This window comes from Lycorma delicatula, chromosome 4 (assembly GCF_047948215.1).
Source record: "Lycorma delicatula isolate Av1 chromosome 4, ASM4794821v1, whole genome shotgun sequence".
Lineage (NCBI taxonomy): Eukaryota > Metazoa > Arthropoda > Insecta > Hemiptera > Fulgoridae > Lycorma > Lycorma delicatula.
Genome location: NC_134458.1, coordinates 77,524,304 through 77,542,367, shown reverse-complemented (window position 1 = coordinate 77,542,367; position 18,064 = coordinate 77,524,304). Strand labels below are relative to the sequence as shown.

Here is an 18,064-nt window from a genome sequence, read left to right as displayed (position 1 = left end):
CTAATTTATGTTTTGTCTGAACATTAAATATGCTATTCTTGTTAGGTTTGTATGTGTTTCTATATCTCATCGTCCTCCAGTTTTTGTAACATACTTTAACTTTCCATTGAATTTTCTCAATACTTTTAATATTCCTTACATAATTTTCAGTGTTCTTGGCTTCTTCAATATCTTTTTTCTGGGATAAATACTATGTCAATGAATACTTGCTGTAAAGTATTTAATTTGTTAATATTAAAATGATAAATATATTTTTTTTAATCTGATGCAGGTTGGTTACCGATCCAATTTGAAGTCAAGTCAAAGTATACAGGACCTAAGCCCAAGGGGAGGTTCATATCATGATAGTGCTCATGGTGGAAAACAACAACAGCAGCAGCAGCAATCTTCAAAAGTTCACATTAATACTTCAAACTTAGGTAACTGTTCATCATTAACATATACTAAAGCATCACGTACTAACAATGCATCTAATACTAACAGTATGATTAACATTGAACGACCTGTAACTCTTAACCTCTCAGAATATTATACAACAGGAAATAAATATTGTAAAGCGACCAGGGCAGTTAACCTGTCACTGCCGGAATCACCTGTTTATGAAGAAGGAAACTCCCCGTCAAAGTGTTTAACTGATTCAGAAATGGGTGCAAAATTTTTAACTCAAAAAGCTAAAAGGTTTTCATGTAGCTTTTTTATCGATCTGAAATCTAGTTACGAAGCTAGATCGAAGGATGATTCCAAGTCTATTGAATCTTTAAGCGAAATTGGTAAAAGTGTTGATTTGTCTGTTGATGAAAAATCAGAGGACAATATCAGTGAGTTTAGTTCAGATTCATTGGAAAGTTGTAATGAATTTTCTGGTTCAAAACCTCCACGTAGATGTGTTAGTGAATATCAGATATTTTCTAAATCGAGTAACAAAAAATGTAACGGTGAAAAAACACGTTTTCATAGTGAAGAAAATATTTTAAGCGACGATGATAGTGTTGAAATGATAGATCGACACAGCAGTGCTAGTTTTTTCCTTAGAAAGAAAGATACTTGTAGAAGTAGCGAGAGCATATTGACAGATGAGAGTGAATATCAGTTTCTCTTCACAAATAAGTATAAAGAGGAATTTCAAAGTACAGAAAGTATACTTACAGATGCCTCGGATTCAGTTTCAAAAGATTATCCAGAAAAAGTTTCTGTATTTAGAACAAGAAGTTTGCAAGATACCTCAGAAGATATTGTTAAATGTGATGAAAATAAATCTAAGAGCCGTCCAGAGACACCATTTATTTATGCTTTACAAAAAGGTTTAGAAGAATCTAAGCCAAAAAATGAATCTTTTTTTATTCCTTTAGATGGAACTAAGCCTGCTGTAAAAAATTTACCTGAAGTTCTATCAAAAAGGTTTCAAAATAAAGAAAAAAAAACCAGCCTTCCATCAGATGTACATCCTATAGTCACCCATAAGCCTCCTAAACCGCAACAAAAATCTGGAGGTAGAAGTCAGAGGAAAAGTTGGCAGAAATTTCCTGTTAAGGATGAAGCGATTGGATTAAAAGGAAGATCGCTGATGTGGAAGAAAGATGATCATGTGAAAAATGTGTGGGATAATGAAATACCTACTAAAGATCCAGGAATGAAAGTAGTAAATCCAGAAATACAAGTCTGTGATAGTAGTGTACACGCAGATGATGCTGTAAATAATTCTAAATTTCTCCAGAAACATCTGTGTGTGAAGGATAATTCAGAACATGATATGACACCCGTGAAGGAAACCAAATATCAGCCACGAATGCCTAGTGTCAAATTATTATCTCAAACTTTTGAACGTATTTCTCTCAGGAGCTGTCCAGACGAAGGCGATTCAGGGTCATCGACTCCAGCTACTTCTTCATCTGCTAATTCACCAAAGCGGCTCACAAATCCATTAGCTAGACGGTTAAGAAACAACACTCTTCTTCCATCCAAGTGTAATGCAGGTAGTGCTTCTAACAATAATAAAAATCTGCACCTGTTCTTACTTTGTTAGTTTGTTTGTTTATTTTTTCTTGCTTGTTTGTTTGAACTGGTTTTATTAGGCGACTATTAATCTAAGATTAGTTATAGGAAGTGATTATAGAAAGTTAGATATCAGATTATCGAAGTGTATTTTAAGGCATGAAGGGTTAATTTAGTAGTGATCTAGAAAGAAGAGTAGACAGTGAAAATTAAAAGAAAAACAGAGAATAGAATGTGTTATGCAGACTGAAGATTTCAGATGTAACAAGTGCTTAAATTAAAAGATTAGTATTGATATTAAAGAATCTAGAACTGCATCAAATCAGTCATACTGCTGATTCCTGAAATTCTTACTGTAAGCCCTTGCTTAATATCGTATTGCCTAAAAATAATTCATTATATTATGTCATTTTACCTTTAATTAATTGATAACCTTATATTTCCTAATTGCTTTTATTTCTTAGTTTTGTTACAGCATATCAGTTTTGTTAAGCTAAGTCATATCATTAAGTGCAATGAGTTGCTTCAAATTTTCTTTTGCATTTTGTATGATGTAGTACAGGTATGTCTGTATTGTATTCTCAGCCATGTCATTTACTATTTTTATTATTTTAAATCCAGTTAATAATAATAAAGTTAAAATAACTGTTTTCATTTATTGATAAAAATATCATCATCAAATCATAGAGGAATAGCAGAAAATCAATTTCATGTTTAAAATAAATGCCATACAGTATGTTCAGCATACTATAGATATCGTTTTACTTCCTAAATGGTTTGCATGTATCTTCTCAGTCATTGTGCTGAGATAAGGTTAAAAATATGATTTTTTTAAATTTATATACATGTCATATATTGGACTTAAACTACATGAATATTTTATAGTTTTTAATTAAATATTTTTGAATGGATATCCTACTTCACAATTTAGTTAAGTTATTGTAAAGCAGTAAATGTTTACAACCCTGATTCACACATTCTACCTTAGCGAATTGTTTGTTCTCTTTTGAGGAATTGTATTTCAGTTAAGTTTAGGATAAGTATTTCACTTAAGGTTGTCTCAGTTAAGTTTTCTGAAATATTAATATGACATTAAGTAAGGGTTCTGAACATGCAATTGTTTATTATTTTTTTTAAATATATCTTTATAGATATATATACAAATTTCAGAATTGCCAGTACAAGTTTTCTTTAATATTTTTGAAACAGCAATATATTCAGTGTAGTGTAATTTTTAACAGTTCAAACAGATAAATAACTTTTATTTAATGTTTTAAAAAATGACTGTAACAGTTTAGCTTGTTTAATTTAAATTGCTGTCTGCATGATTGTGACTATGAGTTTTTTTTTTACTTTTTGTTTTGTATATTTTTTAATTTTGTATTTATTTTATCAATAAAGTGTCTTTAAAATTGATTTTCTGATGTATTTGAATTTTATTTTTTTTGTTATTACAGTTTCCTCTCTCCTTTGTTATTTGTTGTTGCACCAATAGTTTATTATCGTTATTAAATTGTTTATAGTTATGTATTTTATCGCTATGAATAATTTGTTTATATTTTATGCATGTTGTTTAATGATTATGCAATAATGTTCTATGTTTTTTGATTGTGCTATAAATTTTTTGTTTATTGAAGAAGATTATCAGATTTTGTTTCATATTTTTAAAAATTGACTTAATATGTGGTGTATTTTTAAATATAAGTTAGGGTTGGGATGATTTGTTTCTTAATATTTTAACAGTTTTTACCACTCTTACATTAACTCGCTTTTGGACTGAGTAAGTGAGATTCATGGTACGGAGCCTTTCAGTTGAATTTTCAACCACTTTCACTTATCCATTTGCTCTGAAATTTTGCGTACAGGTTTGCTCCTGATGACAACACATTTTAGCAACATTTTCAAGTTATTAAGATGCGTTAATTAATGTAATTAACTTAAGTGAAAAAATGCCCCTTGAACTTACACAACCTTGTTTACATGCATATTTTCTTAGTGAAAAAATGACTTTTCGATTGTAAGTGAGAAGTGCCCATTTTCCCCATGTAGATTACAAATTAAGATCAAGATCACCTTAAAATTGAAAAAAAATCAAAAAAATAATTTTGCTGCCGGCAGAACTTGAAACATGCAACCACACACATGGTGGAAAAAAAATTGCCCGCAATGAAAATAATTTATACAACATATAATTTTGTATTTTATTGCGTGATAAGTTATAGTTGATATGGATATAACAGTCATGTTTTACTGAGAGTAACGGAGTTTAAGGTGTATATATGTGGTGCAAATAGAATCGTATCTGGTTTATGTTAAATTATGGCTGGAGTTTGGAAATCTGGAATTTCCTTTGGTGTATTAAGTGACATTACTGTCTGGTTCAATGTATGAATGCATGAGAGATTTTAATATTTGAGACTAGAGACTTAAAATTTGTGATGTTGGAAGTGTATATGAGTATATACAGTAATATTTTAAGATATATGAATTTTTAAAGCTGCCTATATTTTTGTCTGCAGTATTGGAAATTGGAAGCATGTAAACTTCAAAAGATCACTCAAACCTGTGCGTTAGCATAGCTGTAAAGTATAAACTTATGAAGACTAAAAAGTAGAAAATAAAAAATATGTAAAAAAAAATTGTAAAACACCACTCTTAAATTAAACACACTAAAAAGTAAAAACTAATTTTAGGATGGTATCTCAGAATGGATTTGATGACAACCTTTGATGATGATATGTAAGATTATGTGAAAGTCATAGCTTCAAATTAAAAGTTTTATGGTTATTTTTGGTGGAAATTTTGTCGGTTGATACTGGATTGAAATTTTTTTTCATATTTTCAAAAAAACTGTTATAAGTTTCTGTTTTGATATATCAGAGTAAAAGAATATTGATTATGACCGTAGATGATAAAAAAGTCCAATGAAATCAAAAGTGGAATAGTCACTATTGAACAAGATGTTGGTCTTAAGAATGTTTCAAGATGTCTGTCTTCTACAATTAGTGTTTGTTTGTTTATGAAGCCAATTACTAAATAAAATCCTTAGAAATTTCCTTCTGATCAGACACACTTTCTCTTTATGAGATGATTATCCCATTCTTCTACCTTTCCACTTTCTTTATCCTTCAAGCCTTCTCCCTTGGATGGATACCATAAGAACCATCAAAGGTCAACCACCTTCCTGGTCCTTGACTGACACAATACTGACACTTTATAATTACCCGTGGGGAAATTGCTTCTTTATTCAAGCTGGATGTAGTAGTGAGTATATGTGATACTGTCCAAAGACAGTTTCTGTCCAGGTGTCACACACAAAGCCAAACTAGCAGCTGAAGTGCCTTTGTCATAACAGCACCCTTTTCACTCCCAAATCTTAATCTAATAATAACTATTTTTTGGTTGATATTGTCGTTCTTCTTCATGATAGACTATTAGCTCATCTGCAGTTGCATCTTGTCCAGTATCCATGTCTGATCCTTTCTGTCATTAACTAAATCCTATTGAGTGAGTAATACCAGCACTATTAGAATTCTAATCTAATGGTGGAAGAGAAAATTTCTGAACACAGAAGTTATTTCTTTCTGTTATTAAAAATCTACCAATAAAGGGATTTCATTAATTTACAAATTATATGTGCATCTTTGTGCACAAATTATGTTTGCAAATTATATGTGCATCTTTGAAATAATCTAACTCATACTTACGAAACAAAAATGAAGAGGATTATAAATTAAATGATTGTTTAACTCCTTTAATTTCATCCTTGTTAAAACATAATACCCAAACAAAATTTGAAAATAATTTTAATCCTTTATAGCTTTGATTCTTAAGTATTTTTTTTTTTTAACTTATTAGTATCATATTGTTGAAAAGAAAACAAAATTTTCCCAAATCTTGTTTAACTTCTTTTTATAGGTTCTTGATTGGAGAAATGTATAAATCAAAGCGTAAAATCTCTTTTCATACTACTATTTATTGATTGCTTTACTTTGTAATGATAACTGATTATATTTTTATCAGTTGGCATTAGAAATGATTTATGTTTTTTTTTTCAGATCAATGAATGTATTTCATAGCTTTTTTATCAGATATTTGCTCGTGTTGTGTAAAATTTGTTATTTTTTACTTTGATTCATTGAAAAATGTTTTTTCTTTAGGTTATGCTTTATTATGATTACCAGAAGTCATAGATATAAAGAGAAAACTCTCAATCTGTACACAATATGATTTCTTTTCATATCACATGATTGTTTTTAAATAAAATGAATTTAAATTGTTTACGTGACATGCTTATTTCTTTCGTCTTAGTGATTATTATAAGTAATGACTAATTAAGAAGATTGGTAACAACTGTTCCCAATATTTTTCCTTTTTTATTTACAATTTTTTGTCAGTTAAATTAGATATATGTATATTATACCTAAATGTAATATATATGTTAGCCTCTAGTAGCAGTTATAGAGTTTTCTCTGCAATCCACTAGATAAGGAACAGTAACATCCAGAGAAGTCCATAGGCAGGCTTGCCATCCCCATAAACTCCATTTGAAGCATTGCTCTTCCAACTATTGTCCCCCCCCCCAATATTTATGAAGCCGGTGCAGCAGCTAACTCTGTTACTGTGGTATTTATTTAGAATAGCATTAATCACAAACAAGGTAAGTGCAAGGTAGGAGGAAGGGTCATGCACCTAAAGAGAGAAGGGGATTTAAGAAATCGTGATGAAAAGTAATTGTATTTGGGAGTGATCATTACTCACTTTTTTATTCCTAGATTTTAAAGTAGATAATTTATGGTTATGCTAAAATTAGGTGTAATTTACTTTAATTTAAATTAAAACCAGAAACAGGTTATTTTAGGATCATTTATCTTTCATTTAGGTTCAAAAGAATTTATCCCATGATAGATATAATTGTCTGAGATCGTACCTTGAAATTTACAGGTTGTATATTGAGTGTGTGCGTCTTGTGTGTGTTAAATCTATTCATCTTTTTTTCAGTTTTAATCCTAAAAAAAATTATTTTATCCTAATTAATCTAGACTTAACAAAATATAACATTTAATAACAGCATGAGTAATATAAAAATGAAGTTATTTCTTTTATGCAGAGATTATAGTGTGAGATATTAAAGAGCCTGAAAAATAGATAAAGATTTCTGTCAAAAAATATGATGCAGAGGAGGAAACAATATAAAATAGTGAACATTCTATTGTTATCTAGTTAATGTTAAATTTCAATTTTGATAACTTTTTTTTTATGAAGATTATTATTTATTTTTATAAATTATATATTTTTGTGAGCAAAATGCACTGTCGTAAAATTATAATTGATATTTTTATTTAAAATATTTTTTTTTCATTATAATATTTATGTAAACTGGATGTGCATTAAATCAGTTAAAGTAAGTTTTTGCTAGCAACTGTTTTAGCTTTTTTATGTTTTGTAAATTGTTATTTCAGGCTTAATATTTCATTCAGTGTTTCTTCATATATTTATAAATTTGCCATGCTTGTGTTTTTTGAATTACAATTAAGTGAAATTTTGATTCCTGTCAGTATATTTTTAATGTTTTTATTATCTCTTTTTAAAAGTTTTGTCAGTATCATGTATTCATTATATTTTGTTTTTTATTTTTTATTTTTGATCATTACTGTTATGATTGTTAAACATAATCGTTGCTATTATTATGGCATTGTAGATTGTTTGTATTATTTTATGCATGTTATTAGTTGACGAAGATGGAATGACAGGTGGTATTCGACGTGCTTGTTCATTGAGCGACTTAGCAAATCCTGTGCCAGGAAGACAGCGTATGTTGCATGCAGGTTCTGGGCAAGGTATTTTTGTTTTAATTTGGATGTAGTTGAAAGTATTTGGTTTTTAGTGGTAAAGTAGTTGAAAAAGGTATAATCAAGCTTTTGTTTAATTACCATAGTATTTCTGCTAAAACTGCTAAATTATTAAAATAATTTTTAGTTTTTAGAAATTTTTTTACCTAATAAATAATGTAGTTTAATCCTCTACTACAGATGTACTATCATTGATGAGATACACTGCTGATTATTTCTGACTCTTTGTAAGCAATATATTTGTTGATGTTGTCTTTCTCAGAAAATTTCATTTTCTCTGTTGCATGATTTTTTTTTAACTTATTGATATTGTGTCATTGTAAATTTACGTTAAAGTTTCGTTCTTATGTACTATATTTCTATTACAGACTGTAGTTTTTTATGCTATATCCTGTTATTTTAAATATTTTTATTTTCATTTCATTTATGAAATAGTTTATATTATTTTTTAATAAAAAAAGTAAATAAAATTTATTTATTTATTCGACGATTAGTTTCCATTAAATTGGAAAAACTTATGATGATAGACTAATTAGTTACACAATAATGAACTTTCGAATAGTCAAAGGTTTTTAATTCATAAATGTTGAATTCATGGATTAGTTTTATGTGCTCATCAAAAATTAAGAAAAGACTCATAATCTGATGTTAAATATACAAGTCTAATATATTCTCAAAGCATATACGTGGTGACTTTCACGAGTATATTAAATTGTTACTGTATAACCACTGAAAGGAACAATATAATTTTTCTGTTGATTGTTTGTATCGTTAGAACAAGCAGCCTACATATAGATAATTAAAGATAAAGATAGTACAATTTTCTAAATTTTTACATATTTTATATTTTTCTTTAAAAGATTGTAAATAGCTAAGAGACATTTTTACTGAGTGCAACATTATATCTTGTTAGTCCTTTTTTAGCAACAAATTCCCAAACTTACAGTGACACAACTGCAGCTTTTTCATTTTGATTAAAATGTAAAATCTTTCTACACTTAACAAAATACTGTTTAAAATAGTAATTTTTTGAAAAAAATTTGTGATGTTTATGAACAATGAATCTAAGACGTTTCCAGTTAAACTAAAAATTTTAAAACTAACTAGTCAAAATTTCCAAAAAATTTGTATTTAATGTTTTCTTTAAGAGACAGGATAATAGGAGTGTTTTTGCTCCACCACCATTACAGTGTAGAAAAGTGGTACACTGGACCTCATGTAATATTTTAAATCCACTATCTTATAAAAATATTTTATTTCAATATGGCATTTATGTAATTATTTTATCCAAAAGTTTTTAAATGCATATTATAATCCAATTATCATTATTAATATTATGATAAAATATATTTACTAACAACATGTCTTGCAAAAGACAGTAAGTTCTTTTTCTTACAGATAAACTATAAGATGTAATATATTTTCTAAGAATTAAATATAAACTAAAAATCAACTAAAGAACGGTTAGCGTAACATTTATTTTTTCATAGAAATGTGTATTGGCATTACCATATCAGAAGTTGTAATTTAAAATTATATAAAGAAAATAAATGATAGAAACTAAATTTGTAATATTTAAAAAGTTCTAACAATTATGCGTGCTTCTATATACTAAAAATTGCTAACAGTAGTTTTTTCATCATGTGATCTTGTAAAGTATGCGCTGATTTGTGTGGGTGAACACTTGAGTGCTTTCTGTTTACAGAGCTAATGTGTCTAATCTCAAGCATTTCCTGTAAATTAAAATTTTGTTTAAGTCTAACAAAAGTCATAAAAAATATACATATTTTGTACACAATATTCAACATAAATGACTATTTTAAAGTAGTATATATTTAATCGTTGTACTATACTGTAACAAAATTTCTAGTAATTAAATAATTTTTAATCTAAGAATTAAGAAATATATTTGGTAGAAGTAATTTTCCCATTGTTCTGATTTTTTTATATTAACCGTTTTCAAAGATTAAACAGTTTGGTTTTTTTTTATAATAATGGTAGCAAGGTATAAATAATAAGATTGCTGTTACATTTAAGTCATGTGTAGGGATTTTCTTCTTTGTCTTAAACTGCCTCCTTTCTCTGAGAGTTAAAGTGATCCAAAGATGTAACAGGCAACCTAAGTATGGAAACATATTACACAAATAATAAATGATAAAAATCTGTTTGTGATTGTTGCTTATCTGTTTATTGAATCAAATTTATCATTTTAAAGTCCACAGAAACCTTTATTTTTTTTTAAAATCCTTTGTTTTATTTTGACACCATTGACTGACTCGATGCAAACAAGTAAAGGAAATGTTTTGTGTATCCAGGAGTTTGATAGGGAGAAATTTTGTTAGATAAATGTTTCTAGGCCTCATCTTCTTTCTTTTAACATATTTTTATCATCATCTTAATTATTGATTAAATAAAAAACCAGTATAACTATAATTATCACTGATATAAAACATTAGTTTAGATTCTGGTGATATATGTAATGAATTAATCATTATTGTCTCAAAGAAATATATTAATGTATCAGTCTCTGAGCTAATGGTATCTTTGTAAATATGAGTAAAACCATTTAGCCGAAGAGCATAATTATCGACTAAACTCAAGTATTTCCTGTAAATTAAAATTTTGTTTTAAGTTTAAAAAAGTCATAATAAATGTATATATGTTATACATATTATAATATATAATATATTGAGATGATATATCTTAATATCTATAATATTATATATATAATATCTTGTTTATATTATTTTAATATAGGTAGGTAGGCATACAAGAATGTTATTCAGATATATTGTGGTAGGCATTGTATACCATATTCAGGTAGATTGTAGAGTAGACTGGCATATGAGTTGGTATGTTAAGACATACATATCATTTTTGATCTAAAAAATGTATTCATAATTGTACTGCATCTTTAACTTTCAGTTTTTTTTTATAGTTGACTCATATATCTTGATTAGTAAGTAAATTTGTAATTTTATTTTGTATATTATTTAAATGTGTACATTTTTAATATTATTTACTATTAATCTTGTATTTTAACTTCTTTCATTTTATGTATATTTATAAAAAGTATTGTTAGTTGTTTACAGATTTGTATACCTTTTTATTACATTATTGAGAGTAAGTTTATTCTTTTGATTGATTAATATTTTACTTCACCATCTAAAGTAGTGGATGAGTTTTAATGAAATAAAAGGTTTTTTGAGTATATATAAATTTTGTAATTATAAAAAATTGCTGAAAAACAGAACCAGGTAATAAATATTATTTCTTCTATATCTCTGTTGATTGATGAAAAATCAGCTATTGTACTGAAGTCTAGTGGATTAGATATAATTTGATATTCTGTCTTCAGTCCCTGTTTGTCTGATAATCAATCGTTTAACTCTTAATCATTAAATAAAAGTATTATTAATAAATAACAGTAATGCTGATAATAAAACTATAAAGTATGTAGAAAAGTGTTAATTGATAATATATTTGTTAATATATTATAGATAATTAAAAGATATTTGTTATCTCCCTTCATAAAAAAAAAACAAAAAACATTTCTGGTGTTTAATAAAGACGTTAGAGAAATTTATAGAATCAGTTTTTTAAAATTTGTTCTCAATTATTATTATTTTTTTAAATAAAACTTTTTCAAAAAGTTTCAGGTAAAGGTGTAGTTAGAAGTAATCGTACAACCAATAGGCATCAGTTGAATAAACAGTCAAATACTGTAACACGAAGTGGCACAAGTACTATGACTCGTAGCAGTTCTGTTGGAGTTCTAAATCAGGTAAACATTTATTGTAATTAATTAATTCATTCACTCAGTTGTAATCTAATAAAAGATCAATAATTGATCGTATTTAAATGAATTATATTGCAAAGAGACTGATGTATTGTTTACTATGTACAACTGTAGATTACATATGTATTGTTTCTGAATAATATTATGAGGACCATTCAATAATTAAAGAGACAAGTCATTGAAGAGAGATTATTATTTATTGAATGACAATGAAACTAGCACTGCTTTTCAGTATAATCCCTGGCTACATTTAGGCACGTTCCCATCTTTCTGTGAACTCTCTTATTCCAGTAGCAAAAAAATTGTTCATGTTGGTGTTTTGAGGCTTTTTTGAATTGCATTCTTGACTTCCTCATTGTTGTCAAACTCAGTGTAAACTTTGAATAGATTCCTGTGTCTTTTAAGCACAATGGGGGCAGGCATTATCATGCAGAAGAAATATACTTTTTGAGAGAAAACCAGAATATTTCCTCCTTAGTATGGGTTTCACTTTATTTTCTGACGTGTCACAATAGTACTTACTGTTGATTGTTTGTTCTTCCAAATAATCACAATAAATTGGGTTTTTTTTGTCCCAAAACATCATTAGTGTCACTTTAATAGCTGACATGTAGGTTTGAATTTTTCCTGGCAGACAAACTCAGATGTTTCCATTCTGTACTCTGGCATTTGGATTGCAGCTCAAAATGATGAATTCAAGTTTCATCACAAGTTATTGTGTTGTCTAAAAAACCATTACCTTCCACTAAAAACTGTTAAGTTCTGTACAAATGTGATTTTGGATCAACTGTCTCAGAACCCACCTTGAACATGTTTTGAAGTGATTCAGCTTATGGATAATGGAATCAATAATGGTTTCACACCTTCAGAAAGTAATCATCTTATTGGACCAGACATTTTAAAATTAAACAAACAGGTTATAATAATTCTTTTTGAACAGCTATATTTTCTATGTCAGGAGTGCCAACTTGAATGTCAGACAGTTTCAGTTTATTCTACTCGATACCTTTTCTTCTTTTGACATTTGTTTCATTAATTGTTGTACGACCCTTGTATTTACCACTTTAACTGTAATAAAGAATTAGCCCTATGATATTAAGATTTGAGAATATCAGAAAGTTGTAAATAGCATTTTATCATCTGTGTATCTGAGTTTTTTTTTTCATTTTAAAGTGATTGTGAAGCATGTTACTAATATTCTTATAAGAATATTACTTATACTTTGTTGGGGTTCCATAGGAAGTTAAGATTAAATTCTTTGGTCTGATAATTCTGCTTCCACTATTTGTCATGCACTGATGACCAAGTGTCACTGGAAATAAGAAACTTAAAGAATTAGTTTCCCATATTATTATAATTCTAAAAACACATTTTCAAAAGTTAAAAATTTTCGGTCTTATACATTTTTAATGCTAACATTCTGACGTTAACATTTTAGATATTTAGTTGGATACAGAAACAAAATAACAAGTAGTAGTTATTATTTATAAAATTATTTAATTCTTATTATTTAGTTAGTTATTTAGATATAAAAATTGTCCAGTGTTGCTCATTGACTAAATAGAAATATTAAAAAACATTTTTAATTTTTACTGTAATGTTAAAAATTTATTTGTTAATTTACAAAAAAGAAAAAATTTGTGTGTGTGTGTATTAGTGTACTCACATAATAATATATACTATGTATAATAATAGTATATTAATGCAATATTATTGAATAATTTGTATGATTTTATGCACAGAGTGATTCAGAGAGTGACATGAATCATCAGCAGTCAGCTAGGAATATTGCTACAATGCGTGCTATGCGCCCAACAATATCCTCTCAGAATAAAATATCTCAAGCTGCAGCTGCCAGACGAAGGGGAATTAGTGGTGCTTATTCTAGTTGTATGTATTTACATTATATTTACTTTCTGTTAATTAATACTTGCAATCTGTTGATGATCATGTTTAGATAGAAAAATACCTTTGCACTCCAAAAATATTATAAAACTGATATTATCTGGTGCATCCAGATTTGGCCTCTTGTTGCAGTCTGGTTAATTGTTATACATAGAAAAGAGTATTGGAAAGTATTAGTGGATCATGTGCCAATTTAAAGACTTTGGGATTTCACTTTTTTATGTTCATTGTGTAGTACAGTAATTTATTAATTTAATTTGGTAAATTATTTATATTTAAATAACCTTTTTTTCCATTCTTTAATGCTCATTCTAATGGGGGTACTCCATTACTGGATTCCCCCCTCCGGTATCGGGTCTTTTTGTTTGTATCCCTTAACCTAGTCTCCCTTGGAGTCCTCAATCGATCATCAGAACCAGCACACCTTGGCATGCCGGCTCTCCTGATTGGGGCTGTCCACCCAACCCTACATTAAAACCCTCTTCTTCTACCTTCCATATCTTTGTATCGAAGCACCTCCTTTGAGTATTCCTTCACTTTCCTCCAGTTACTCTGCAACATTAGCATATATCCTCATTAGCATGTATCCTCTGGCTCCAGATTTGCAATACCAGCCTGACTACGATGTTCAATCCATTCATTACACTTTAAGGTGTGCTCAACCAAGTCCTGTTCACCACAATACATACAGTCAGGCGACTCCCTCCTCCCAATTCTATACAAATACACTTCAAAATTACCGTGATCAGATAACATTTGCATCAGGTAAAAACTCGTCTCACCAAGCCTTCTATTATAACATACTCTTAAATCGGGAATTAATCTCCTCGTCCATCCAGCCTTGAAACCCAAGTTCCATCTGTCTTGCCACACTATTCATTTCTAACTTCAGCACCGTCACTGCCTTCATACTTACGGGCACGCTCAAGAACCAAAAGGTCTATGGGGGAGTCCTGGCCAGTACAAATACTGTGTCATAAGAAGCCGTCTGATATGGTGCCACCACATCTAACAAGGCTCTTTGATGAATCCTCTCTAATCTGACTTGGTTCCTCTGTATACCAACTGCATCCTTTCAAACAGGCGTGGAATATGACAAAATAGAAGAAACTGCCAACATAATGGCTCAATGTTTAGACACCCGCGGTGCAACCTGTGAAGTCATCAGACAACTTAATACCTTAAGAATCCTTTCAGCCCTTTCACAGCACTCCAAAATGTGTTCACTGAACTGTAGGGACTTGTCGATTGTCACACCAAGGTACTTCACCTTAAGGTTTTCTTGTATGCAGTGATTCCCGACCACCAACCTGATGAGATCAGCTCTATGTTTCCCTGTCAAGGAAACATACCGACACTTATCAAGAGCAAGTTCCAGACCGTGGTGTCTCAACCATACATGGATCAAATCAAGCGTAGCATTGTCCCTGTGCAAGATGTCCTGCTTCACCTTGCCACTAATCATAAGGACTAAATCATCCGCATAAGCAATTGACTGCATATGCTGCGGCAAACAAACACCCAATCTGTTGTCAAAAACAATGTCCCAAAGGAGGGGGCCCAACACTGAACCCTGTGAGACTCCCCCAAACATCTGGAAACTGAAACACCCATCCAAAATCTTCGTCTTGATCCATCTTTCATTTAAATAATCGCCGACTTGCTTAATCAGGTAATTACTAATGCCCTTATTTATCAGGGCAGACATTATAACGTCCCAAGGCACAGAAACAAATGCGTTCCGGATATCCAATAACACCAAAACAGGGATACCCCTCATCCAACATGTGCCTTGTCTAACCTCCTTAGCCCAGTGTACCATCCGTGATACAGCTTGAATGACCAATCTTTCTGGCACAAAACCATATTAATTTTCATGTATACCACCTTCTCTGTTGAGCTCCTCCATGATTTTTGACATCAACAATCTCGCAGCAACTTTGCCCAAATTGTTAAGGAGACATAACGGTCTAATAAACCCTCTGGCCATGTCATCGGCACCCCGCTTTCCTTCCAACAGGTTGGGAATGTCCAATCTTCCAGTTCTTTATTGAAGATGTCTATTATAGCCCATGTTACCCTACCGATCGTCCTTTAGCACCTTGGGTGGGATTCCGTTCGGCCCCGGACTTTTCACATTCCCCAGCCTATTTATTGCCATGATAACTTCATAAACAGTATATCTTCTTCTCTCAAAACCTGGAGGACAACTATTCTTTGTTCAGCACAAGGAAAGAGTCTCTCCACCTCACACTTCACCCTATCCATCGTCAATACAGGCAGGCCCTACCAAATCTCTTCATCACAATCTGGTAGGCCCTTCCCCAGGGATCCCTATCCAAATCCTAGCACAGCTTCATCCATTTTTGCACTTTACTGCGTAATTTCATAATCGAGGGCACATCTGTAATATCTATAATCTCGAGCAGCCTTAACATACTCCACCCTATCATTTTGATGCAACCGCTGCATACGTCTCCGGCTGGATTGTAATTCCCTCTGCATCTGTGCAATTCTTGGGTCCACCAATTTGCTGTCTTGAAGTCCCTCTGGAGTAAAATTCTATTGAACAAGCACTCTCTCTCTACCACTCTATGTAAAGCCATGTCCACTTGCCAGTTGGATAGACGGAGGGCCACCGACCCTCACTTTCAATCACGGATTTTGCAACTCAATTGACGTGGCTAGATGATCGCTAGCAATATCCACCATAAGCACCTTTAAGGAGCAAGCTTCTGATCCCATTGACCATCCAAAATAACGAGATCAAGGACTGTACGTGGGAATTCCATCATTTAAGCAATATAGTCTATGCAGATGCATTAAATCCACAAGGATCTCTCCCAGCCTGTTAGTGACAGTGCAGCCAGCTCTTATTATTTTGCAGTTGAAGCCACCCAGTATTATGACCCTTCTTGTTGCTCGAGCGACCAGTTCAAGTAACCTACTCGGCATAACAGGGTGTTCAGTTTTTGTCAAGGTCGCAGACCAATGTTGTTTGAGAGCCAAAAGTTTAGTTGACATCACAATACCAGAATATATCAACAAACCAGTGAACTGGTTATCAACAACATACCAGCGAAATTACATCATTGACGTAACACAATATTATTTATTACTATTACAATACTGTTCAGAGTGGGGAGTGATGATGTGAGCTCTAGCGGTTCTCTTTGTGTGATGGGTGTGTTAGCTTCAGTTGCGCTGTGTAAATTTTTGTGTATCAGTAAATCATCAGGTTAAGCTCTGACGAGATTTAAATAAAAGAGAGATTTAATAAATCTTTAAATAAAGATTTAATTTAATTCTTACTTACTTCACGTCTGTTGCTGGATTGTCGGAAGAATATAATTAAAAAGGCTAAAATTAGATTATTTATATAAAATGCTCTGCTCTATAAGACTGATCATGCTGTGTTGTGCCATTCATTAATTATCTGTATGAATTTCTGTACTTTTTATTTGTGAGTGTAATTTTTATTCAGTTTGGACTTTATGTATTATTTTCTGTTTAGTTATCTGCTCTTGTAGCATAATATCATTTATTGCATTATTCCTTTAGTTTAGTTTAGTTGATGCACAAGCTCTTCTTGTGATTCTGGTATGATTATAAACTTATCAAATTTTAAATAATGTTGATGTGCATTATTATTTTTCTCTTCTGTTTTGTAATCACTACCCAATCCAGACTATCAGATCCTCTCAGAACATGGGGAATGTCACAATTTGGATTAATGTACACCCTGACAAGTATAGCCGGAGCTAACTCCAAGGCTATCAAGCCGTCTCCTCTCTCTGCCAGTCTCCAATGAACTCTACCACCAACATCATGGATGGCATCATCACCATTTCTATCTGCACACCAGCCATTACCAGACGCGACATACTTGTAGCATATTTGTGGAAAAAATTTCGTAGCAACACGGTGCAGCTTCAATTTTTTGGTCAAAATCTCATAACATGATCCAACTGATATCCCATATGCTTCAGCAAGCTCCCTGATGGTCAGACGTCGATTTGTCCAAATCAGGGTGTTGATTTTGTCTACGTGTGAGACGTCAGTTGATGTGGAAAGGACGTCCAGGACACTCATCATCTTCAATCGACTGACAACCATCTTTAAAATGTCCATGCCACTTAAAACATGTTGCACGCTTCATAGTAACATCGCTGTAAGCCATCTTGAGCATATCAAAAGTTTCACTCACAGATTTTCCGAGTTTAACACAAAATTTCACAGCAGCTCTTTGCTCCTTCAAGTCACTCATTCTAAAATCCACCAAACGAAAAAGCCACACTTCACAAACAACTGCGTAGCTAAGCAACCAATAATGATATTTGCAGTCTAAAAACTGTGTTGTAATCAGCTGATCTGTACAAACATGGCAACACCAAGCAAATTTGACTGGAACCGAGCAATTCAAACAGTCTATGTATTTCTTGAACAGACCTCGTATTCTTTTCTTAAAGTATTTCTGTAAAATACTTAATATTCTCACAAACATGAGGATATGAAT

General features: G+C 31.0%; 1 protein-coding gene across 4 annotated transcripts in view; it reads left to right on the top strand.

Annotated features, from left to right (window-relative positions):
* The window catches only part of Wdr62 (WD repeat domain 62), a 315,495-nt gene that overhangs the window by 282,216 nt on the left and 15,215 nt on the right, over positions 1–18,064 (top strand). For all 4 annotated transcript variants that reach the window (XM_075363396.1, XM_075363395.1, XM_075363397.1 and 1 more), the window contains 4 exons: positions 272–419; positions 7,725–7,832; positions 11,498–11,628; positions 13,386–13,533. In XM_075363396.1, coding sequence (XP_075219511.1) covers positions 272–419; positions 7,725–7,832; positions 11,498–11,628; positions 13,386–13,533 — 535 coding nt within the window. The remainder of the gene's footprint in view (positions 1–271; positions 420–7,724; positions 7,833–11,497; positions 11,629–13,385; positions 13,534–18,064) is intronic.